At 39.6% G+C, this 24,286-nt stretch overlaps 2 protein-coding genes across 2 annotated transcripts; one reads left to right on the top strand and one right to left on the bottom strand.

Annotated features, from left to right (window-relative positions):
- Nucleotides 1-381: 381 nt before the first annotated feature.
- cetn4 (centrin 4) lies at nt 382-14,748 on the bottom strand. Its single transcript, XM_034182168.1, has 5 exons — nt 14,625-14,748; nt 14,247-14,396; nt 6,431-6,559; nt 3,119-3,256; nt 382-1,373 (listed from the first exon to the last, which is right to left on the bottom strand). The coding sequence occupies exons 1-5, from the start codon at nt 14,625-14,627 to the stop codon at nt 1,284-1,286; spliced, it is 510 nt and encodes a 169-aa protein (XP_034038059.1). The 5' UTR covers nt 14,628-14,748; the 3' UTR covers nt 382-1,283.
- A 1,483-nt stretch (nt 14,749-16,231) lies between these two features.
- On the top strand, nt 16,232-23,642 carry bbs12 (Bardet-Biedl syndrome 12). The gene is made up of 2 exons (XM_034182176.1): nt 16,232-16,339; nt 21,150-23,642. Exon 2 carries the CDS (start codon nt 21,159-21,161, stop codon nt 23,031-23,033), a length of 1,875 nt encoding a protein of 624 aa, XP_034038067.1. The 5' UTR covers nt 16,232-16,339; nt 21,150-21,158; the 3' UTR covers nt 23,034-23,642.
- Nucleotides 23,643-24,286: the final 644 nt, after the last annotated feature.

Raw genomic sequence — 24,286 nt, forward strand, 5'->3', positions numbered from 1 at the left:
ACTACAAAACATATCTTGACTGCCAAATTTCAACTTCATTATAGCGAATACAGACAAAATGACAAAAAAAGGGGTACAAAAAAGTTCCTGTCCAACCAGTTATGGACTTGAAACTACCAAACCATTTAATATCTGGATTTCTGGCAGGATTTCACATGGCTACCTCTTTATAAATGGTGTATGTGGATGTTTTTCCTGAAATTTGGCATTTATCACCAAATAAAGTATATCCTTAAAAAGCTGTGGCGCTCAAATTGTAAGCATTGCGGTTTTTGTTTTTGCGCTTCAGGAGTTAAAGGGAAAGAATTGTCAGTTATAAAATAAATTTAGTGTATTTTTTCCATGTAAGAGCCCCAACTTACCATGCATGTTTTTTTTGTTAGTTTATCAAGGAACAATGGAAAATTAATGGTCTCCTCTCAAATGTAACAACATGTACAGACCATTTGTTGCTTCATCTGATAGAGCCAACAAGATTAAAATAATTATTTATCATTTTAAAATTATTTAAAACTGTCATTTCAACCTGTGTGATTTTTGGCGAATTGTTTGGAATATGGTCTGTTTTTTTTATTTTATATTTATTTATTTATCCATTCGGTCAAGCTTTTTTTTAATGGGGTATGCTTTTCAAAAACCTGTTATTTGATCTTAGGACGGAATGCTTCATATTTTCCATCTGATGTTCCTTCTCCGTCTGCGATAGGTTATCAGAACTTTCACAATCAGTGGCAAGCATCCTCAAAATAATTTGCCTTTGACGGATCGGAAAAAGACGTCACGACGATATCCTGTTTATTTTCACAAAGTGTTTGGGCTGAAACCAGACTTCTGCTGTGCTTGACAATCAGCCGGAGGATCTTTCCTCTAAAATGAGCCGTGCTGCATTCACAGATCATGATGATGATGATTCGGTTAGTCACCGAGAGCATGAAGTGAGAGTGACTTTTGCAGAGTTACTCATCTGAAGCTCATGCTCACACTTTCTGTCCACAGCAACATAATTCTGGTTAATCAACATTCACTTAGTCATCTGACTTTCACTTTGTGGGCCTCAGTATGCAGGAGAATTCAAAAATCGTCAGGAGATCCCTCAAAATGTTTATTTTATGCAAACCTGTGCATTACCACAAACAACTACGATCAAATATTTATTTGTCTTGTATTGCAGAAAAAATTACCTGTGCAAAGTCACAAAATGTCAAAATATATTTACAACCCAAACAAATCTGGAAAAAGTTCCAAAAGTTCATTTGTGGGGAAAAAAGGTCCCGAGAACATTTTCAGTAAAGATTGGTCTTCTTCATTATCCTCAAGAATTCATTTTCATTAATTTCACCATCTCCATCTTGGTCTGCCTCATCGATCATCTCCTAAACAAAAATAAAAAATAGAATATTACAAATGTCAGCGTTACAGCAAACATCTCCAAGGTGACCAACATTAATTAAAATTCATTCAATTCTCTTCAATAAGATGCCCTGATGATATTTGTTCAGGGGTGTGCATTGATTTGGACATAAATACACAAGAACCTAACTCATACTTGAAACAGTGTTTACGCCGCACTGTGCCAATTATGAGATTGTTCCAGTATAACACCAACTACACAAAACCCAACACAATGTGCAGATAGTTAGAAAAATAAAAGTGTGTGTGTGTTTTTAAGTCATAGATATAGATAGTCATAGATGATTTTTGGATTTGATGGACAAACTCGTTTCAGGTGTTGACAGTACGAGTGGCCCATCCCACTTGTTTTTAATGCTGGAACACATTTATTTCATCACAATAAAAGTGTCAAAATTACATAATATTCAGTTGCACAGACACACAGGGGACTGAACTCCAATAGTGTTGTGGATCTGTAGGTTCAGGGTTCTTGTCAGTATTTTATTTTTTCAAGCAGTTGATCATAAAGTGTGTGGACAACAGGGGTATGGAACCATTAACCACAACAGCAGCTGTTTAAACAGTTCAGTTAACTGCAGGAGAACGAAACAATCAGTTTGCTGTTCTCACTGCTGTTCTACACCTTATGAGTTTAAAGTTGTGGTCCTTTTGAAAACCACAAAATTACAACTAATTTCATTACTTGCGGTGGGGGTGGGGTTTGCTCAAACTTTGTGCTGGGAATTCAGGATTTCCAACTTGCAACTGAAAAATACATCTGAAATAGATAAGTCTTCACAGTGAAAAATGTAAATGGAGTTAATATTATTATTCACAACTTGTCTTTCATGTCCGGCAAACATCCTGCAAAACTCATGTGTGGAATGTGTCCAGATTTTATCCAGTTCCTCCTAATGGGGTCACTAGTGACCTTTTTTTTCTTTTTTTTTTTTTTCTTAAAGCTGTCTGTTGGTGCTTTTCTGTTTACATTTTATGTTGGGTCTTTTTTGTTGTTTGTTTTGGCACTTTCAGCCACAACTGAAGGTCTGCCATATTTCTTTGGCTCTGTGATACCAACACTGACATATGTAGCATGTCAGTGCAATGTATGTACGCATATGGGTCAAATAGTAATTGTGTAAGGTATTAGAATGTGGACCCTTATTTGAATAGTAAGGAATAAAATTGTTGTAGTGCTATATATATATATATATATATATATATATATATATATATATATATATATATATATATATATTAATTGTTCAGAGAGATTTGAGATTTGGTGTATCATAAAATCCCTTATTTCACTCACGATTCAATTTAATGTGATTAAAATTTCATCCTTCCAAATGACAGAACTATAAAAGTCAAAAGTAATGAAAGCTTTATTCAGTAACAATAAAAATGACAGACGTCAATTTTCATCTCATCATATGAATCAGAATCGCCTTTGTCATTGTAATTTGCATTACAAGATTTGAGTGCAACTCCAAAAAGGTGCTTTCCGTGGTGCGAGTAATTTTTAGCCAAATAAAAGTTAGTGAAATTTAACAGTAAATTATTCAGAGTATATGTACAACTAATATAAACACAAGGTAAAATAAAATGAAATGTGGGCTAAGTAATGTGACTCCGTTTGTTTAAAAAAAAAAGCAGGGACATGCAGAGAAATGGTTTCAGAATTTAAAAAGTTGAACAGGAAACTGGGTAGAAACGGTCGTACCTGTAGCTCTTCATCTGTGAGGTTTTCTCCCAGCTCCTTGGAAACTCTCTTCAGATTCTTGAAGGAGATTTTGCCTGTGCAGTCGTCGTCAAACAGCCGAAAAGCCTTCAGGATTTCTTCTTTGGAGTCCTTCTCTTTCTATTAACAAAGAATTGAGATACCAACACTTAAAAGATGGAGCCGATACGTTACTGTTTCAACACAGTCTGCCCCCCCCCCCCCCCCCCCCCGTTTGGAGAGAAATAATTGTCAGTTAACAGCAACTATTGCAAGAACCAACAAAATCATTCTGCCAAATGTCCACACAGTTTACGACTAGAAAATCAGATTACTATTCAGATGAATATATTTGTCTTTTTTAACACCACAAAGGAAGCAACATGTGCCTCAGTTTCAACAAAAGTAAAACTGAGAAGTTTGATGAATCTTTTAATCATTGGTAATAATTCAAATTCAGATATGATCTAGGAGTTAACTGTTTAAAAATTGTGGCTTAATTTGTGTGAAAGTCTTACATAAATAGTTATATAAGATTTTATAGTCTTATTTAATAGTTATATAAGAAATGTGTCATATTAAATGAATAATAAATGCAGGATTTTTCAGTATATAAGTCGCATGCCCTCCGAACTTGATAATTAGAAAATTTATAACAGATTCTGATTAATCATGACATCTCTCCATTGATACGTTTAAAGCATCCAACATTTCTGGTGAACTCAGCATGCGTTTACGTATAGTAGTGTTCAGAATAATAATAGTGCTATGTGACTAAAAAGATTAATCCAGGTTTTGAGTATATTTTTTATTGTTACATGGGAAACAAGGTACCAGTAGATTCTCACAAATCCAACAAGACCAAGCATTCATGATATGCACACTCTTAAGGCTATGAAATTGGGCTATTAGTAAAAAAAAAAAAAAAAAAAAGTAGAAAAGGGGGTGTTGACAATAATAGTAGCATCTGCTGTTGATGCTACAAACTCAAAACTATTATGTTCAAACTGCTTTTTTAGCAATCCTGTGAATCACTAAACTAGTATTTAGTTGTATAACCACAGACTTTCATGATTTCTTCACATCTGCGAGGCATTAATTTTGTTGGTTTGGAACCAAGATTTTGCTCCTTTACTAGTGTGCTTGGTGTCATTGTCTTGTTGAAACACCCATTTCAAGGGCATGTCCTCTTCAGCACAAGACAACATGACCTCTTCAAGTATTTTGACATATCCAAACTGATCCATGATACCTAGTATGAGATATATAGGCCCAACACCATAGTAGGAGAAACATGCCCATATCATGATGCTTGCACCACCATGCTTCACTGTCTTCACTGTGAACTGTGGCTTGAATTCAGAGTTTGGAGGTCGTCTCACAAACTGTCTGCGGCCCTTGGACCCAAAAAGAACAATTTTACTCTCATCAGTCCACAAAATATTCCTCCATTTCACTTTAGGCCAGTTGATGTGTTCTTTGGCAAATTGTAACCTCTTCTGCACATCATTTATTTAACAGAGGGACTTTGCGGGGGATTCTTGCAAATAAATTAGCTTCACACAGGCGTCTTCTAACTGTCACAGCACTTACAGATAACTCCAGACTGTCTTTGATCATCCTAGAGCTGATCAATGGGTGAGCCTTTGCCATTCTGGTTCTTCTATGCATTTTGATGGTTGTTTTCCATTTTCTTCCACACGTCTGTTTTTTTTGTCCATTTTAAAGCATTGGAGATCATTGTAGATGAACAGCCTGTAATTTTTTACACCCGCGTATAAGTTTTCCCCTCTGTAATCAACTTTTTAATCAAACTACGCTGTTCTTCTGAACAATGTCTTGAACGTCGCATTTTCCCCAGGCTTTCAAAGAGAAAAGCATGTTCAACAGGTGCTGGCTTCATCCTTACATAGGGGACACCTGATTCACACCTGTTTGTTCCACAAAATTGACGAACTCACTGACTGAATGCCATACTACTATTATTGTGAACACCCCCTTTTCTACTTTTTTACTAATAGCCCAATTTCATAGCCTTAAGAGTGTGCATATCATGAATGCTTGGTCTTGTTGGATTTGTGAGAATCTACTGAATCTACTGGTACCTTGTTTCCCATGTAACAATAAGAAATATACTCAAAACCTGGATTCATCTTTTTAGTCACATAGCACTACTATTATTCTGAACACTACTGTATACTAAAGACTTAAGCATATGCGCTGTACACACCAGGAAACATTCTGACTTTGAATACTACTCTGGACATTCAGATGGAAAATCAATTGCTTGAAAATAAGGCATCTTGCCAACTGTATACTTTTTAATCAATTGGTATCACTATTGGTGAAAACGGTAACAACAGCATTTTTTACATTAGTTTTTTAACAACTCAAGATATTGTGACAAAATGTATGAATGACCAGTTTTGAAGTTGCATACACAAAGTTTTGTGTGCTGAGTCTGATACTAAATTTAACACCGACTTTGTTTCAAAGTAATTTTATCTAATTTATGACGTGTTAATAACCTCACAAAACTTACTGAAGGGTTTCTCTTAGAGGCTGTTTGCACTCCAGTTAAACTTAAATGAAGCTTCACATTTTTTCCAATAAATTCAATTTATTTTATTTATATGGCACCAAATCACAACAAAGTTGCCTCAAGGTACCTCACACAAGTAAGGTCGAACCTTACCAACCCCTAGCGCAAGCACACAGGTGACGGTGGTAAGGAAAAACTCCCTCTGATGATTTGAGGAAGAAACCTCAAGCAGACCAGACTCAAATGGGTGACCCTCTGCTTGGGCCATGCTACTGGCACAATTGACAATATGAATATACAGGAAATTTTGGGAAATTTTTCTGGTGTGCAAGACGGGAGGCCTGCAGAGGAAAACACCCACTCCCATCTCTGGATGGAGCTGCACCTCAAAGACAAAAAAAAAAAAAAAAAAAAAACAGAATCAGGCAGCAGAAAAACAACAAATAGAGCATAATTTGTCAGCAATTAAGCCACAAGAAAAACAGAAGAAATGCTAAGGTGATCGTCGGTCACTAGCCCTAAGCTTCACTGCAAGAGCCAGACTTTAGATAAACAAACCCTGTGACCCCCTCAGTATAAGAACTACTGTACAGTATGTAATATAGATGGAAATGTTCTAGAAATGAATATTCTTGATTGTGAAATGTTACAGTTCAAACACTGGCCATCGGTGTAGGTCTGCACTGTAACAGGTGATGATGCTGTGAATGAAACAGAGTTTCCAGTCTTCATTTCAGACCACGGTTTGGCTGTGACAGCTGTGTTCGACAAACCATTTTCGGTGTCATCATCATGAGAAACTCGCTGAAGCCAATTTTTCCAGAGGTGACTTTATCATTGTCTGCAACCAGCTTCCTGATTTCTTCTTTCTTTGGTTCGAACCCAAGTGCCCGCATGGCAACCTATGGTACAAACAGAAACAGTAACTTCATTTATTTTAGTTTTATAAGCACTTTGTATGTTCTGTCATGGGATGATTTATGAAAACATCACTTTGCAGTGACATTCCCTGGAAGTGCTGAAGATGTTTGCACAGTATTATGTGTGTGCAGCACTGTGCAAACACTCAACCCACCCAAGAATATTCCTACAAATCAAATCTTTCATGTTTTAAAGAGACCCTGGAGAAGGAGGAGACCCGGGAGAGAACCCCCAGGGCTATGTGGAGAGATTATATCTCCACACTGGCCTGGGATCCCCCAGTCAGAGGTGGTTAATGTGGCCTGGGAAAGGGAAGTTTCACCTTCGTACACAAGGTACAAGGTTTCTGTACAAGGTACGGGTACAAGGTTTCTGAGTCTGGCCCTGGTAGCTACGGTTAGAATCAAGACACGCTCGACATTAAATTTGCATGTGGTCTTAGCGAGGTGCTTTGTATGCAGATATTTTCCCTGATAGACAAAGTTTTTGTCAAGATAGCTTGTACACAATGCGCTTGGACACACAGACCAAAGCCCACATGAACTTGACCAGTTCCTGGACTTGCTCTGCCTTTGAAAATGCAGATTTAAAAAAAAAAAAAAAAAAGAGGTTCCAACCCCGCTTCTTGTTGTATTATGTAAACAATTATATTAGTTACCAGCCCTGCTGAAAAGAAAACATGCCAACGAGCGTCTCCTGACCTACTGCTGCACAGTGTGATTCACCAGCTGCACTGCAGAGGACAGGAAGGACCTGCAGCACGTGGTGAGGGAGGCACAGAATCACAAGGACCACATCTCCCATCAAAAGAAATCTACACTGGCCGACTCCAAAGAAGGCCAGAAACACCACAAATGATCCCACACATCCTGGATACTTTCTATCCCCCCTCCAGGAAAAGGTATCAGACAATCAAAACAAGATCAAACAGCTTCTTGCCACAGGCTGCCTCCCTGCCCTCCTCTGGACTGGTGCCCCCCACATCCCCAAGACTATTTTGAATATATCACTGGTCAATATGATGTTTCTTGCATGGAGTTTTTTCAACTGAGTAATTTTGGGGCAATGAATCCAAATTTGGTGTTCATTTTTGACAATCTCATCACGTTTTTGAGATATGAAAACATATTTCTTGTATCAAGCATGGAAGAAAAAGCTGCAGTGTCGCACACCTCTTCGGTGCCATAAACAATATTACAGCTCTTTGTTCACATTTTGCGAACCTGGTTTAAAAAAAAACTGCATTTGAAGCTGCTCTTGTGCATGATTAGTGGTGTCAAATTGAGTAACTTTTGCATAATCCATCAATACAGAAGATGCAGATTACAAAAACACATGATGTGACACAGGAAATCTGCTCAGATTCTGATTCAGCACCTCAAAATTACTCTAAATCAGTTCTCAAAGTCTGTGCATCATTTGATTGGTGGCTTGTATGTCACGTGACATGGATTATTCGTACCATTTGCCGTTGTGCTTCATTTACTGTGCAATAGTTCTTTTTTAGCATGCAATTTTGGTGCTATATGAAATGTGCTATTGCACGCCCTGACCACCACGTGTGCTCACACTACACGGGGCAGCGTTTAAGCTAAACATAGCAAAGTTTGCTTTGCTGACGGATGACGATTTGAAGGAGCTAACTGATGCTGCTAATTTTTCTAAAGCACATACACACACACACACACACAAAAAACGAGCAATCAGAGATTTCTGACATCCGCCAATCTGGATCTGGATCACCACCAAAATTTAATGGAGTCTTCCATGCCCTGATATCTATCTGTGGTGCAAATTTAGTGAGAATCTGTGATGTAGTTTTGATGTAATCCTTCAAAAACTATATAAAGCATAGATGTCAAACTGATTCCAGAAAGGGCCAAGAGGGTGTAGGTTTTCTTTGTAACCACCAACTCCACCCGGTGATTTCACTGATTAACTGATTCCATCTGCTCAAAGTGATGTTAATCAGTGAAATCACCGGGTGGAGTTGGTGGTTACAAAGAAAACCTGCACCCTCTTGGCCCTTTCTGGAATCAGTTTGACACCTATGATATAAAGTGAAACTTGATCTGGATCCAGATCACCTCCAAAATTTAGTGGGTTCTTCCATGGCCTAATATCTATCTGAGGTACAAATGTGGTGAGAATCCGTGAAGTAGTTTTGACATAATCTTTCAAAGACTATATAAAGTGAAACTTGATCCAGAATCCGGATTCGGTTCCAGATCACCTCCAAAACTTAATGGAGTCTTCCATGGACTAATATGTATATGTGTTGAAAATTCTGTCAAAAATCCATGAAGCAGTTTTGATGTAATCCTTCAAAACGGATATAAAGAGAAATCTTGATCCAGAATCTGGATTCTGATCAGGATCACCTCCAAAATTTCATGGAGTCTTCCATGGTCTAATGTGTATCTGTGGTTAAAATGTGGTGAGAATCCTGTGAAGTACTTTTGACATAATCCTGCAAAGACTATATAGAGTGAATCTTAATCCAGGATCTGGATCTGAATCTCCTCCAAAATTCAGTGGAATCTTCCATGCCCTAATATCTATCTGTGGTGCAAATTTGGTGAGAATCTGTGAAGTATTTTTGACTTAATCCTTCAAAGTGTATAAAATGAAATCTTGATCCAGAATCCGGATTCAGATCTGCATCACCTCCAAAATTTAATGGAGTCTTCCATGGCCTAATATCTATCTGTGGTGAAAATTTGATGAAAATCCATAACGTAGTATTGAAGTAATCCTTCAAAGACTATATAAAGTAAAACTTGATCCAGATCAACTCTAACATTTAATGGATTCTTCCATGGCCTAATATCTGTTTGTGGTGAAAATTTTGCCAAAATCTGTGCAGTAGTTTTGACGTAATCTTGCTAACAGGCAGACAAGCAAATAAATAAACGTAGATGGTTTTATTACATCTTTGGCAGACATAAAAATCCACTACGCTGTAAATCATCTGGAGGTATGAAGAGCTGTTAGGATGAAAAGCCGGATACATTTCTGATGTGATTTTTCACTGACTGAGGAACTGCACTGAGTCTTTTTTTTTTTTGGAAGTACACAGTCAGTGCATGGCATCATGGACTAACTGTTTTTTCAAGTTGACTGAACAATTTTTAAAGTTCATGTTGGACTGTTGACATCAATACACCAGTGGAACCCCAAATGTAAGTCCCTTTTGTGTTGTTTATAAATTAATAAAATATCAAATGACAAAGATCTATTTTAGCTGTTATATAAAAGGAATAATATTTTTTTTCATTCATTCATTCAACAGAATGAATATTTAATTTGGTGAAAGATGGAATGTTCCATTCAATTTGGCTTCGCATCATTGAATGGTACGTTCCATATATATATATCTATATATAGATATATATATAGATATATATATCTATATATAGATATATATATAGATAGATATATCTATATATATATAGATAGATATATATATATATATAGATAGATATATATATATATATAGATAGATATATATATAGATATATATAGATATATATATATAGATATATCTATATATATATATATATATATATATATATATATATATATATAGATATATCTATATATATATATATATATATATATATATAGATATATCTATATATATATATAGATATATCTATATATATATAGATATATATATATAGATATATCTATATATATATATAGATATATCTATATATAGATAGATAGATATATATATAGATATCTAGCCGGAGGTCGATCGACTTTGTAGTCGTATCATCTGACCTTCAGCCACTTGTCTCGGACACTCGAGTGAAGAGGGGCAGAGCTGTCGACCGATCACCACATGGTGGTGAGTTGGATCCGCTGGGAGGGGAGGAAGCCGGTCAGACCTGGCAGGCCCAAACGTATCATGAGGGACTGCTGGGAACGACTGGCTGAACCCTCTGTCAGCGAGGTCTTCCACTCCCACCTCTGGGAGAGCTTCCCCCAGATCCCGGGGGAGGCTGGAGACATGGAGTCTGAGTGGACCATGTTCTCCACCTCCATTGTCGATGTGGCCGCTCGTAGCTGTAGTCGCAAGGTCTCTGGTGCCTGTCGCGCCGGCAATCCCCGAACCCAGTGGTGGACACGGGAAGTAAGGGATGCTGTCAAGCTGAAGGAGTCCTATTTATCTTTGTTGGTAGGTGGGACCCCAGAGGCAGCTGACAGGTACCAGCAGGCCAAGCGTGCCGCAGCCCGTGCGGTCGCAGAGGCAAAAACCCGGGTCTGGGAGGAGTTCGGGGAGGCTATGGAGGAGGACTATCAGTCGGCCTTGAAGAGATTCTGGCAAACCGTCCGACGCCTCAGGAGGCGGAAGCAGTTCTCCACCAGCACTGTTTACGGTGCAGGTGGGGAGCTGTTGACCCTGACTGGGGATGTTGTCGGGCGGTGGAAGGAGTACTTCGAGGATCTCCTCAATCCCATCGTCACGTCTTCCGAAGAGGAAGCAGAGACTGGGGACTCAGAGGCGGACTCATCCATTACCCAGGCCGAAGTCACCAAGGTGGTTAGAAAGCTCCTCGGTGGCAGGGCTCTTGGGGTGGATGAAATCTGTCCTGAGTATCTTAAGTCTCTGGATGTTGTGGGACTGTCTTGGCTGACACGCCTCTGCAACATCACGTGGCGATCGGGGACAGTGCCTCTGGATTGGCAGACCGGGGTGGTGGTCCCTCTGTTTAAGAAGGGGGACCGGAGGGTGTGTTCCAACAATAGGGGGATCACACTCCTCAGCCTCCCCGGTAAGGCCTATTCCAGAGTACTGGAGAGGAGAATTCGACCGATGGTCGAACCTCGGATTCAGGAGGAGCAGTGTGGTTTTCGTCCTGGTCGCGGCACACTGGACCAGCTCTACACGCTCCATCGGGTGCTTGAGGGTTCATGGGAGTTCGCCCAACCAGTCCACGTGTTTTGTGGATCTGGAGAAGGCGTTTGACCATGTCCCTCGGGGCACCCTGTGGGGAGTGCTCCGTGAGTACGGGGTCCGGCGTCCTTTGCTAAGGGCTATCCGGTCCCTGTACGACCGCAGCAGGAGCTTAGTTCACATTGCCGGTAGTAAGTCAAACCTGTTTCCAGTGCACGTTGGCCTCCGCCAGGGCTGCCCTTTGTCACCGGTTCTGTTCATTATTTTTATGGACAGAATTTCTAGGTGCAGCTAATGTGTAGAGGGGGTCTGGTTTGGGAACCACAGAATCTCGTCTCTGCTGTTTGCGGACGATGTGGTTCTGTTGGCTTCGTCAAATCAGGACCTTCAGCGTGCACTGGGGCGGTCTGCAGCCGAGTGTGAAGCATCCGGGATGAAAATCAGCACCTCCAAATCCGAGGCCATGGTTCTCGACCAGAAAAAGGTGCTTTGCCCTGTTCAAGTCGGTGGAGTGTCCTTGCCTCAAGTGGAGGAGTTTAAGTATCTCGGGGTCTTGTTCACGAGTGAGGGACGGATGGAGCGTGAGATCGATAGACGGATGGGTGCAGCCTCTGCAGTGATGCGGTCGCTGTATCGGACTGTCGTGGTGAGTAGAGAGCTGAGTAGGGGGGCAAAGCTCTCGATTTACCAATCGATCTACGTTCCGATCCTCACCTACAGTCATGAGATTTGGCTCATGACCGAAAGAACGAGATCGCGAGTACAAGCGGCCGAGATGAGTTTCCTCCGCAGGGTGGCTGGGCGCTCCCTTAGAGATAGGGTGAGGAGCTCGGTCACTCGGGAGGAGCTCTGAGTCGAGCCGCTGCTCCTCCACATCGAAAGGAGTCAGTTGAGGTGGCTCGGGCATCTTTTCCGGATGCCCCCTGGACGCCTCGCTGGAGAGGTGTTCCGGGCGCATCCCATTGGGAGGAGGCCCCAGGGAAGACCCAGGACACGCTGGAGGGACTACATCTCTCGGCTGGCTTGGGAACGCCTTGGGGTTCCCCCGGAGGAGCTGGGGGAGGTGTGTGTGGATCGGGAGGTCTGGGCGGCTTTGCTTGAGCTGCTGCCCCCGCGACCCGACTCCGGATAAAGCGGAAGAAAATGGATGGATGGATATACGAGGTCTGTCCAAAAAGTATCAGACCTTTTTATTTTTTTCAAAAACCTTATGGATTTGAATCATGTGTGCTTGCATGAGCCAACCTTGAACCTTCGTGTGCATGTGTGAGTTTTTTCACGCCTGTCGGTTGCGTCATTCGCCTGTGAGCAGGCTATGAGTGAGCACTGGTCCTCCCCCCTCGTTGGATTTTCATTTTGAGGAAATTGTCTGAACGATTGGAGCAGCGCTGAATCAAATTTTTCCAGAAACTGAGAGACAGCCAGGTGGAAACCATTCGGAAGATTCAAACGGCTTTCGGTGGCTTTTCAGTCGAGTAAGTATCCGAGGAATTGTGTAACAGCTGGACATGTCACAACATGTCCTGTGAGACTTCCAACTTCCACACGTCTTTCATTACAAAATCTCCTGTAACAATGGAATGTGCCAAAAAAGTGCTGATGTCCACCTCTTCTGCAATGTCTCTGGTAGTCAGACGACATACCGGATCAACACAGCGTTCACTTTGGAAATGATCTGGTCGTTTCAGCATGTCGATGGCTGATCGGAGCGCGGCGCACCCTCCGCCATTGTGCGCCGTCTTTAAACCGGTTGTAACGCTCCTTAATCTGTGTGATCCCCATAGGATTGTCACCGAAAGCCGCCTGAATCTTCCGAATGGTTTCCACCTGGCTGTCTCACAGTTTCTAGAAAAATGTGATGAAGCAAAGCTCCAAATTGTTCCACCTCGTAATGAAAATCCAACGAGAGGGGAGGACCAGTGCTCACACAAAGCCTGCTCACAGGCGAATGATGCAACCGATGGGCGTGAAAAAAATCACGCATGCGCATGAAGGTTCAAGGTTGGCTCATGCAAGCACACATGATTCAAATCCATATGGTTTTTGAAAAAAATAAAAAGGTCTGATACTTTTTGGACAGACCTCATATATATATATATATATATATATATATATATATATATATATATATATATATATATATATATATATATATATATATATATATATATATATATATATATACACACACACACACACACACACACACACACACACACACACACACACACACACACAACCCCAATTCCAATCAAGTTGGGACGTGTAAAATGTAAATAACAGAATACAATGATTTGCAAATCCTCTTCAACCTACATTCAATTGAATACACCATGAAGACAAGATATTTAATGTTCAAACTAATAAACTTTATTGTTTTTGTGCAAATATTTGCTCATTTTGAAATGGATGCCTGCACTGATATTGCCTGGCAATGTTTTACAGTGACAATCAAGATCTATTCAATTCTGTTTTGTTCAAAAAAAATGCCTGCTGCATAACAGACATTTGTAGATGATAATTCAATCATAAAAATTGTGCTGCAGGTCTACAATTTACATATTTTACATAATCACTGTTCATTGAAGTAATTGGAATGAAACACTTTAAATAGTTGTGAATATGAGGAAATGGATTTGAAAAATTGGAGGAAAAGCCCGAGTTAAGATGAGATCAACTTTAGTGACTGTTAAATTACAAGCTTTTGATACAAAAGTTGGACAATCTAGATCTTAATCACAGAAATAATCAATAGATGAACTCACCTTTAGCTCTTTGACATCGATTGAACCAGTACCGTCTGTGTCAAAGAGATCAAAAGCCTCTTTAATCTCCTGGATTTCCTCCTCTGTCAGTTCCTTTCTGACATTAGCCATTTTCCTTTGGCTGTCTGTCAGTTTTCTGCCACCTGAAGCCTGAAAGAACAAACGACAGCTTTAATTAAATCGTTTTGAAGCGTTTTATTAACTTTGAGGGCGCAGTTTTAGCTAACTACACATGCTAACTGTTAGCTTTCACAGTTATAGAACTGTTATTAAACTCTTAAAAACTTTATAACGCTTAACTGTGTTACTCATTCGAACAGAAAATAATATAATGATGAAGGCAACAAATTTACGCTGGATATTTCTATTAAACTTTACCATTTGAAGTGTTGTGTTTGATATTCGGATGACAACAAAAGCCAGTAGCAACAGGTATGATTGACAGGTCAGACAACCAATAGAATAAGTCGCAGCCGAATGCCGTTTGACACTGCAATTTCGAATCGCGTACCGCAAATCCTGCTTCAGCTCCGTATCAAAACGCGTATCATTTTGCTGAGGCAAACCACTGTCTGTTTCATCAAAAATAAATACATCGTTTACTTCGGTTGCATTTAATCTGTTGTATCCTCTGCCAAACTGTTTTTTAAAATTAATTCTGCTTCTACTTTCAAAGGGCAACAAACTGCAGTCTTAAATATGTACAAACCTTTACAGGGAGATCGAAAAAGACAAATCCAGGTGATTGTAGAAAGGGAAAAAAATAATTCGAGTAAAAGGTAAAAAGAAAAAAGTAACAAGAAAAGGGTAAAATAAAAAAAAAAATCAATCAAAAATAACGAAAAAAAAACAACCCAAGAATGGTATAGACAGTCATTAAACGTTAAATGCAAAAAATTACAAGAAAAATCTAAAAAAACAAACAAGATAAAAAAAGGCAACCAGAAAAAGAAGAGTGCAAATGCCTTCAGAATAAAGATTAATCTTCACTTTCAATTCATTAAATCCACTATTTGCTTCAGACAGTTGGTGAAATATTTATAGACCTGACTGATTTCTAATCAGTTACATAAGAATATTAACTATCAAAACGTATTTATGCACAGGAAATAGCAGACTGTAAATTGATTACAATTTAATAGAAAAGTATTTCAAACTAGGAGTCGGTGAAGGGGGTTGTTTCCGTTGAAAATATTTTTGACCAGCAGGTGTCTCCAGCGATCCCTTAAAATGAATAAATACCGTATATTGACAAATTCATAAATAATAATAATCGTTAGAATAAAACAGACATGACTATATGATGAAAACACAAAAGCACAAACAACATACCAGCTAATAAAGCATGAATGTAACTAATTATATTTAAAAAAAAACACTATAAATAAGCTTTGTATATATAGTTTGCAAACGTGTGTAGCGTGTGTAAATAAAATATTTTATCGTATAACCTTTCAGAATTTTTATGCAAAATGACAAATCAATGAACGATAATTTTGAATCTATTTTAATATTTTGTACTTAAAAAAAAATATTTTATTCTGAAAATGAATGTTTGCTTTTACTTTTTTTAAGCGCCATGAGACAACGTTGTTGTGATTTGGCGCTATATAAATGAAAATAAATTGAAACTGCTTTACATTACTCCAGAATTACTCTGTAAATAAATGTTTAAAAGGTGCTTGAATTAATTAAAAATACTTTGGCCTATGAATCTTTGTTTAAACTACTAATGTCAGATTGAAAATACACTCTCGAATTGCCTTTTCAATTTAAAAATGTATAGTTACCATCACCTTTCTTTTTCTGCTGAATATCTGAAAATCCGACAGCCGTTTTATTTTGGATTTTGACATTGAATCCAGTTTCAACACAGTTGCCTGAAGAGATTCACTGCTTCGGCAAAGCTTCATCTCACATCGCGAGTGGGAAACCAGGAAAAGCGAAGCACGTAGTGGGTTGTGTCAGACCACTGTCCGCCAATCGGTGAGCTCCATTTATGTATCTAGGCAACCAGGGCAGGAAATGCCGTGAGGAAGCTAAGTTAGCTTAACATCAATGGGAACAGAAGGGAAACTCGCATTTTAATTCAGGTAACATTTGTTTTTGGGCACATGATGTTTGTATCGAGGGAATATCTGTTGTTGATACTTGTGCAGTTTGAGGTCACCACTGCCTCATCACAAACCAATTCTCCCCCTCAAAATATTAGCTTGTTAGCGCACATACTATTTGCTTTGTGGTGAAAAAAATATCACCAAGATGTGGCGTGAGGTTCATAAATATTTCTACAGCACATTGAAACAGTTTTTACTTTAATTGTCACATGTTAAGAATGAATGAATGAAGGTTCAGGCTGTCAGCTTTAAATTCAGCTAAATGATGTAGGAATGGCAACATGTTTTATGAATTGGCTCCTAGTTTCAAGGGAGCGTAAAGTTACACAAACATCATCATAAATTTAAAAGATTTTCAATATGTTATTGTTATTTCTTAGTGAATGATGTAAATGAAGTCCAAAGCATATTCAGTGACTTGGAAATGTTCAAGTAGCCAACTTTGGTAAGATATTCACAGATTCGAAGTTCACGGCTCAATAGATCTTTTGTAAGAGAAACGTTGTAGAAAGACAAACACCACTAGTTTTTAACCCTCAGGAAAGTAGACAACGAGCTACAACCTTATTTTTATCCATATGAGCCGTCCTCTGAGCTGAAAATATCACTGATCTGAACGGGCAGGCGGCAGAGAAACGGAAGCTTAAGGAGTGATATCACCAAATTCACTCCACACATCGGTGGGGTCCTGCTGATTATACTACAGAGCTCAGTTTGGGAAAATGCCATTATGAAAAACTTTGCAGAATTTTTTATTTTTTAAATTTTCAATAGCATCAAAGTCACAAGATGTGGTGTCACCAGATTCACTGCACACAATAGCCATGTCCTGTAGATTATACTACAGCACTCAGTTTGGAAAAAAGTAATTTTAAAAAATTTTGGAAAATTTTTTATTGTTTAAATTTTCAGTAGCATCAAAGTCACAAGATGTGGTGTCACCAGATTCACTGCACACAATAGCTGTGTCCTGCTGATTATACTACAACACTCACTTTGGGGAAAAAGTTATTTAAAAACATTTTAGGGGATTTTTCATTTTTTAAATTTTCAGTAGTATCAAAGTCATAAGGTGTAGTAACAAAATTACTGCACACAACAGGGGTGTCCTGCTGATTATACAACAGAACTCGCTTTGAAAAAAAGTAATTTAAAAAAATTTGGAGAATTTTTCATTGTTTAAATTTTCAATAGCATCAATGTCATAAGGTGCAGTGACACAAAATTTACTGCAGACAACAGTGGTGTCCTGCTGATTATACAGTAGTGTTCAGAATAATAGTAGTGCTATGTGACTAAAAAGATTTATCCAGGTTTTGAGTATATTTCCTATTGTTACATGGGAAACAAGGTACCAGTAGATTTTCACAAATCCAACAAGACCAAGCATTCATGATATGCACACTCTTAAGGCTATGAAATTGGGCTCTTAGTAAAAAAAAAAAAGTAGAAAAGGGGGTGTTCACAATAATAGTAGTGTTGCATTCAGTCAGTGAGTTCGTCAATTTTGTGGAACAAACAGGTGTGAATCAGGTGTCCTCTATGTAAGGATGAAGCCAGCACCTGTTGAACATGCTTTTCTCTTTGAAAGCCTGAGGAAAATGGGATGTTCAAGCCATTGTTCAGAAGAACAGCGTAGTTTTATTAAAAAGTTGGTTGGAGAGGGGAAACTTATATGCAGGTGCAAAAACATTATAGGCTGTTCATCTACAATGATCTCCAATGCTTTAAAATGGACAAAATAAAAACCAGAGATGCGTGGAAGAAAACGGAAAACAACCATCAAAATGGATAGAAGAATAACCAGACTGGCAAAGGCTCACCCATTGATCAGCTCCAGGATGATCAAAGACAGTCTGGAGTTACCTGTAAGTGCTGTGACAGTTAGAAGACGCCTGTGTGAAGCTAATTTATTTGCAAGAATCCCCCGCAAGTCCTTCTGTTAAATAAAAGACGTGCAGAAGAGGTTACAGTTTGCCAAAGAACACATCAACTGGCCTAAAGAGAAATGGAGGAATATTTTGTGGACTGATGAGAGTAAAATTGTTGTTTTTGGGTCCAAGGGCCACAGACAGTTTGTGAGACGACCCCCAAACTCTGAATTCAAGCCACAGTTCACAGTGAAGACAGTGAAGCATGGTGGTGCAAGCGTCATGATATGGGCATGTTTCTCCTACTATGGTGTTGGGCATATATATCGCATACCAGGTATCATGGAGCAGTTTGGATATGTCAAAATACTTGAAGAGGTCATGTTGCCTTATGCTGAAGAGGACATGCCCTTGAAATGGGTGTTTCAACAAGACACTGACCCCAAGCACACTAGTAAATGAGCAAGAGCTTGGTTCCAAACCAACAAAATTAATGCCTTGCAGATTTGAAGAAATCATGAAAAACTGGTTATACAACTAAATACTACACTCAAAAATATAAACGCAACACTTTTGGTTTTGCTCCCATTTTGTATGAGATGAACTCAAAGATCTAAAACTTTTTCCACATACACAATATCACCATTTCCCTCAAATATTGTTCACAAACCAGTCTAAATCTGTGATAGTGAGCACTTCTCCTTTGCTGAGATAATCCATCCCACCTCACAGGTGTGCCATATCAAGATGCTGAGTAGACACCATGATTAGTGCAATAAAACAAACAATAAAAAATTCTCCAAAATTTTTTAAAATTACTTTTTCCAAACTGAGTGCTGTAGTATAATCTACAGGACACGGCTGTTGTGTGCAGTGAATTTGGTGACACCACATCTTATGACTTTGATGCTATTGAAAATAAAAACAATCAAAAATTCTCTAAATTTTTTTTTTAAATGACTTTTTCCCAAACTGAGTGCTGTAGTATAATTAACAGGACACGGCTGTTGTGTGCAGTGAATTTTGTGTCACTACACCTTATGACTTTGATGCTATTGAAAATATAAACAAAAAAAATTCTCCAAATTTTTTTTTTTAAATGACTTTTTCCCAAAGTGAGTGTTGTAGTATAATCAGCAGGACACCACTGTTGTGTGCAGTAAATTTTGTGTCACGACACCTTATGACTTTGATGCTGTTGAAAATTTAACAATAAACAATTCTCCCAAAAATTTTTTTAAATGACTTTTTCCCAAAGTGAGTGTTGTAGTATAATCAGCAGGACACCCCTGTCGTGTGCAGTAAATTTTGTGTCACGATACCATATGACTTTGATGCTATTGAAAATATAAACAATAAAAAATTCTCCAAAATTTTTTAAAATTACTTTTTCCAAACTGAGTGCTGTAGTATAATCTACAGGACACGGCTGTTGTGTGCAGTGAATTTGGTGACACCACATCTTATGACTTTGATGCTATTAAAATAAAAACAATCAAAAATTCTCTAATTTTTTTTTTTAAATGACTTTTTCCCAAACTGAGTGCTGTAGTATAATTAACAGGCCACGGCTGTTGTGTGCAGTGAATTTTGTGTCACTACACAAAAAATTAAAAAAAATTAAAAATTCTGCAAAGTTTTTCATAATGGCATTTTCCCAAACTGAGCTCTGTAGTATAATCAGCAGGACCCCACTGATGTGTGGAGTGAATTTTGTGATATCACTCCTTATTACAGTGATTTATTCAATAATTTTCTGGTGTCTTTTTTTTCCGTGTATGCACTTTGTAGACGGTCCCTAAGTTTCCGTTTCTCTGCCGCCTGCCCATTCAGATCAGTGATATTTTTTCAGCTCAGAGGACGGCTCATATGGATAAAAATAAGGTTGTAGCTTGTTGTCTACCTTCCTGAGGTTAGAAACTAGTGGTGTTTGTCTTTCTACAACGTTTCTCTTAAGATCTATTGAGCCATGAACTTTGAATCTGTGAATATCTTTCTAACTTTATCGAAGTATGTAGCCATCCCCTGACTTGTCAAAACAGGCTGTGTGTGATGATGCTTGAGAAACGTTCATCACACTGACTTTGTTCCCCTATGACTCTCAGGTCCTTGGTATGAGTTTCACCGTATGTGGATGAAGGTGGAGCTTGAAATTTGTTATGCTATAGGTCAAAGTCAACATTCTGATTTGTTACTCTGATGCCTACCAAACCTGTCACCCATACAGTGGTGGATGCTGGAAATGCCCAAGTGAGATCAAATTGATCAGAAACCAACCATTGGGGCTCAATGTTATTGGATTCATAGGACAGAATTTAAGTTTTTAAGTCCACTTAGCACGAAACATGGCACACATATCGGGTAGGTTCTGAAAATGCACATATGATGTCATATCTGCCTGTCTTTTGGCTAACTCCACTTCCAGTTGTGTTCAACCAAATTGGTATGTTAATGAAGGCTGAGCCTTAAATTCTTTAAACAATTCATTTTGGCAAAGGTCAAGGAATTCGATTTTTAGTTTGATTTAGACTAAATGTAGCACATACTTATGGTGATTACAGAATTGACATGGAAAGGTCAGCCACGTGTCAGTCATTTGGATGACGGTCAAGCTCATTGGGGTCAAATGTCAGATTGCCATTGTCCCTAGTGTCTTCATGCCCACTGGCATTATTTACTTAGTTACACAAAAAATGTCTACACTTCAGGCACACAGTGTTTCAGTTCAAATCTTATCATGATGATGGACAGGAGAGGAAAAAAAATGTTTCTGTCCATTTATTTATGGACCTGACATTAGTGCTGTTAAATGGAGTTTGTTCAGTTTGATTAGATGTGTATTGCAGCTAATTTTGCGCGTGTGTGTGTTTTTGTCAAAAATGTGAAGAGATGAACCTGTGCATTTTGCATTTCAGACCCACACAATGATGCCTGGAAGTGCAATTAGAAGCCTCCGACAACATGTTGGACTGCAGAAGCTGTCGGGGTTGGCGGGAATTGCACATTCTTCTTTGGGCCCCAATAAATCTTACAAGTTTATCCAGGATGACGCCAGCGGGGAATCATCTCTGGCGTGCTCGTGTTTTCGAATCTTGGAGAACCTTGAGTTAATTTGTGCGGTGGGCCAGCTGGTTTATGAGACGATACAAGCCCACCAGAAGGTCTATCACTCTGGATCGGGATCCATGTTGTTTCTTGCTGGTGCATGGAGTCGTGTCATGCTGGAGTGCCTGGACAGAGGGATTTCAGTGGCACACATCATGTCAGCTATGTCTGAGGGGATGGATATATGCCTGAATGTTTGTCGGAAGTACAGCATCTTAACTGATGGTCTTAACTGCACTGTAGATGGTCAAGGTCTGAATGATAACCTGTTAATGAAACCCATTGTTCAGGCTCCATGTGCATTGTTTCTCCTGGATGGGACAGCAGGAGCTGAAAAGACTTCAAAACAAAGGAGAGTAAAGCTCAGTCACAGCAGACATTTTTATGAAGTCATGTCTGAAAATGTTTGCACAATGCCGAAGTCTGGTCCTTGTGAGCCTGCATCTCCTGACATTGCACACCTTGCTGAGGGCTTGAGCCACGGTTGTGCTGACATGATGCATTTAGTCATCAAAGTGAGCAAGATTCAGTCAGAAAACTGTCAACATTTTACGTTTGACGTCACCAAAGTGGTGTCTTGCCTCATGCCTGGTTTACCCGAGGAGCATGCGTGTGTTTTCCCAGGGTGCATTGTTCTCACGTCTTCTGAACAAGCTTCTGTTGCAGAGCACTTCAAAGAACAGAACTTGAAGGTCTCTCTTATTCATGGGGATCTGTCAGACACCTATCGCCATCCCGGCTACAGTGCACCTAAAGGTATACGACGTGTGTGTGATCAGCTGGACTCGCGCAAAGAGGAAGACTGGATGGAAGGTGTTTTGACACACCTGTTACGCCTGGATGTGAATGTGGTGCTAGCCAGTGGGGTTGCTTGTGAAAAACTGGTTGAGCACTGTTGTAGACACTGCATCCTTGTGGTGCAGAAAGTGAAGATGTCTGTCTTAAAGGCGTTTGCAGATGCAACAGGAGCTGCTGTGGTTAGGTACGCCACCCAGCTGAATGACCGCTGTGTCGGCATCGGGGTGAATGTTGCAGTATGGAGGGATTTTAGCAGCAAGTCTTCAACAGTGGTGAATATTTCCACCTGTGGGAGCAGTGGGTTGGTCACAGTGATAATCACAAGCTGTGTACACAGTAAGGCCTTGGCTTTAGAGGACCAGTTTTGGGCCTGTGCTTACCGTTTACACCATGCACTGAAAGAAAAGGCCCTCCTGCCCGGCGCCGGAGTGACAGAGCTGCTTTGTGTTAGTCACCTGCAAAAACATGCAGAACATCTTGTGAAGCCCCATGCAGATGGTAAAGATGCAGCTTCCTTGTACACAGCCACAGTGTTGCACCTCATGGCGGATGCTTTAATAGACTACATATCCACTATGATGGTGAACACTGGGAACTTTTCAAAAGTCAGAGCCAGGACTGTCTTGAGTCAACACCTGGAGGACTGTGATGGAGATTTATCACTTGCTGGAAAGTTCTCACAACTTTTCTTAGAAGGTCACAAACAGGACAGTTTCCTTTCATCAGAAATGAAGTCCTGTAGTGTTCCAGCTGTGAAGGTTTATGATAATATGAGCATAAAGCAGGAGGTTTGGAGGAAAGCATTAGATGTGGTTTTCTTGGTGTTGCAGACTGATGCAGAGGTCATCACTGGTGTGGATCCAAATACAGAAGGTGAAAATCTGATGCTGTTATAATGGAATGAACTTAGTGTATTTGTAGCTCAAATGTTAAGATAAAAAAAAAACACTCCGGTTGCTTGTTTAGTTAGTAAGAATATTCACAGTCAATGCTTTGTGTTGCAGAGCAGTAGAACAGTGGGTAAGGAGCTGACCCGCCAGTGTGTAGACCTGGGTTAGAATCCCACTCGTGTGTTCTTGGACAAGACACTTAATCTGCATTGTCTCAGTCCATGCTGCTGTAAGTGGGTACCAGTCTTAGCTGGGTTAGTATTCTGTGAGTGGGGGCAGACACTCATCTGCTTCACACTACGAATCCAGAGATAAACACCAGCACTAGTAGGCCTCAGCAGCACTCTAATTACATTTAAACACCAACCAGCCACTATAAGCAGTGTGTGGCCTTAATCCAACTGCTTTCTGTGGTTTTGTGCAATTTAGTGCAATTGAGCCAGTGGATTCAAGTTAACAGGTATTGTAGTGGAATAGAATAAAGTGTCCGTAATATAGTAAAGTGTCCAGTAGAAGATAAAGTGACCAGTGGTGGGGGGCTCTGTCCTTAAGGTGGGGGGGGTGTTCAGCTGTTTAACAGTTTAATGGCTGTGGGAAAGAAGGAGTTCTTGAACCTGGTGGTTCTGCATCTCACAGTCCTGAACCTGCGGCCTGAGGGGAGGAGTGTGAATCGTCCATGATGGGGGTGAGTGGGGTCTTTGATGATGGAGACAGCTCTCCTGTGGACTCTGCGGTGGTAGATGCTCTGCAGAGAGGGTTGTGGGTTCACAACTGTGATCTTAGACGCAGTCCTTATCACTCTCTGCAGGCGTTTGCGGTCCCACTCAGTAGAGCTGCCGTACCACACAGTGATGCAGGTGGTCAGGACTGACTAATGATGCAGCTGTAGAAGTTGCTGAGGATCTTGGGTGCCATCCTAAATTTCCTCAGCCTCCTCAGGACATACTGCTGCTTTTAAGATGTAAAATAAAGTATAGGCAGAAAGGTTGTTGACTGATGGGAAAAATAAGCACATACCTTAAATATAGGAATATTCTGTAAATATATTTGTTATAAACTGTATCTTTGCTGCTGCTGTGGGAGTCTGATGTACATCTCAGTTTTCTATTTTAATCATTTGTTCTGCTTCCCTTCCACACTGAGCAACATTCAGTTGTGTTGTTACAGTTTTACTGTATATATATGTTTCTGCTTGTTTATGGTTATTTTGTTTGGGCCCTTTAATTATAAAATGATAAAGCAGATGTCCACCCCAGTGG

This window comes from Thalassophryne amazonica, chromosome 11 (genome assembly GCF_902500255.1).
Source record: "Thalassophryne amazonica chromosome 11, fThaAma1.1, whole genome shotgun sequence".
NCBI classification, from domain to species: Eukaryota; Metazoa; Chordata; class Actinopteri; order Batrachoidiformes; family Batrachoididae; genus Thalassophryne; species Thalassophryne amazonica.

Coding starts and splice junctions, on each gene's coding strand:
- cetn4 (XM_034182168.1), bottom strand. Junction 3,257..6,430: donor TGATGATGACACCGAAAATG/GTTTGTCGAACA, acceptor CTTTGTTAATAG/AAAGAGAAGGACTCCAAAGA. Junction 1,374..3,118: donor TCACAGATGAAGAGCTACAG/GTACGACCGTTT, acceptor ATTTTTGTTTAG/GAGATGATCGATGAGGCAGA.
- bbs12 (XM_034182176.1), top strand. CDS start 21,159: ATGATGCCTGGAAGTGCAATTAGAAGCCTCCGACAACATGTTGGACTG.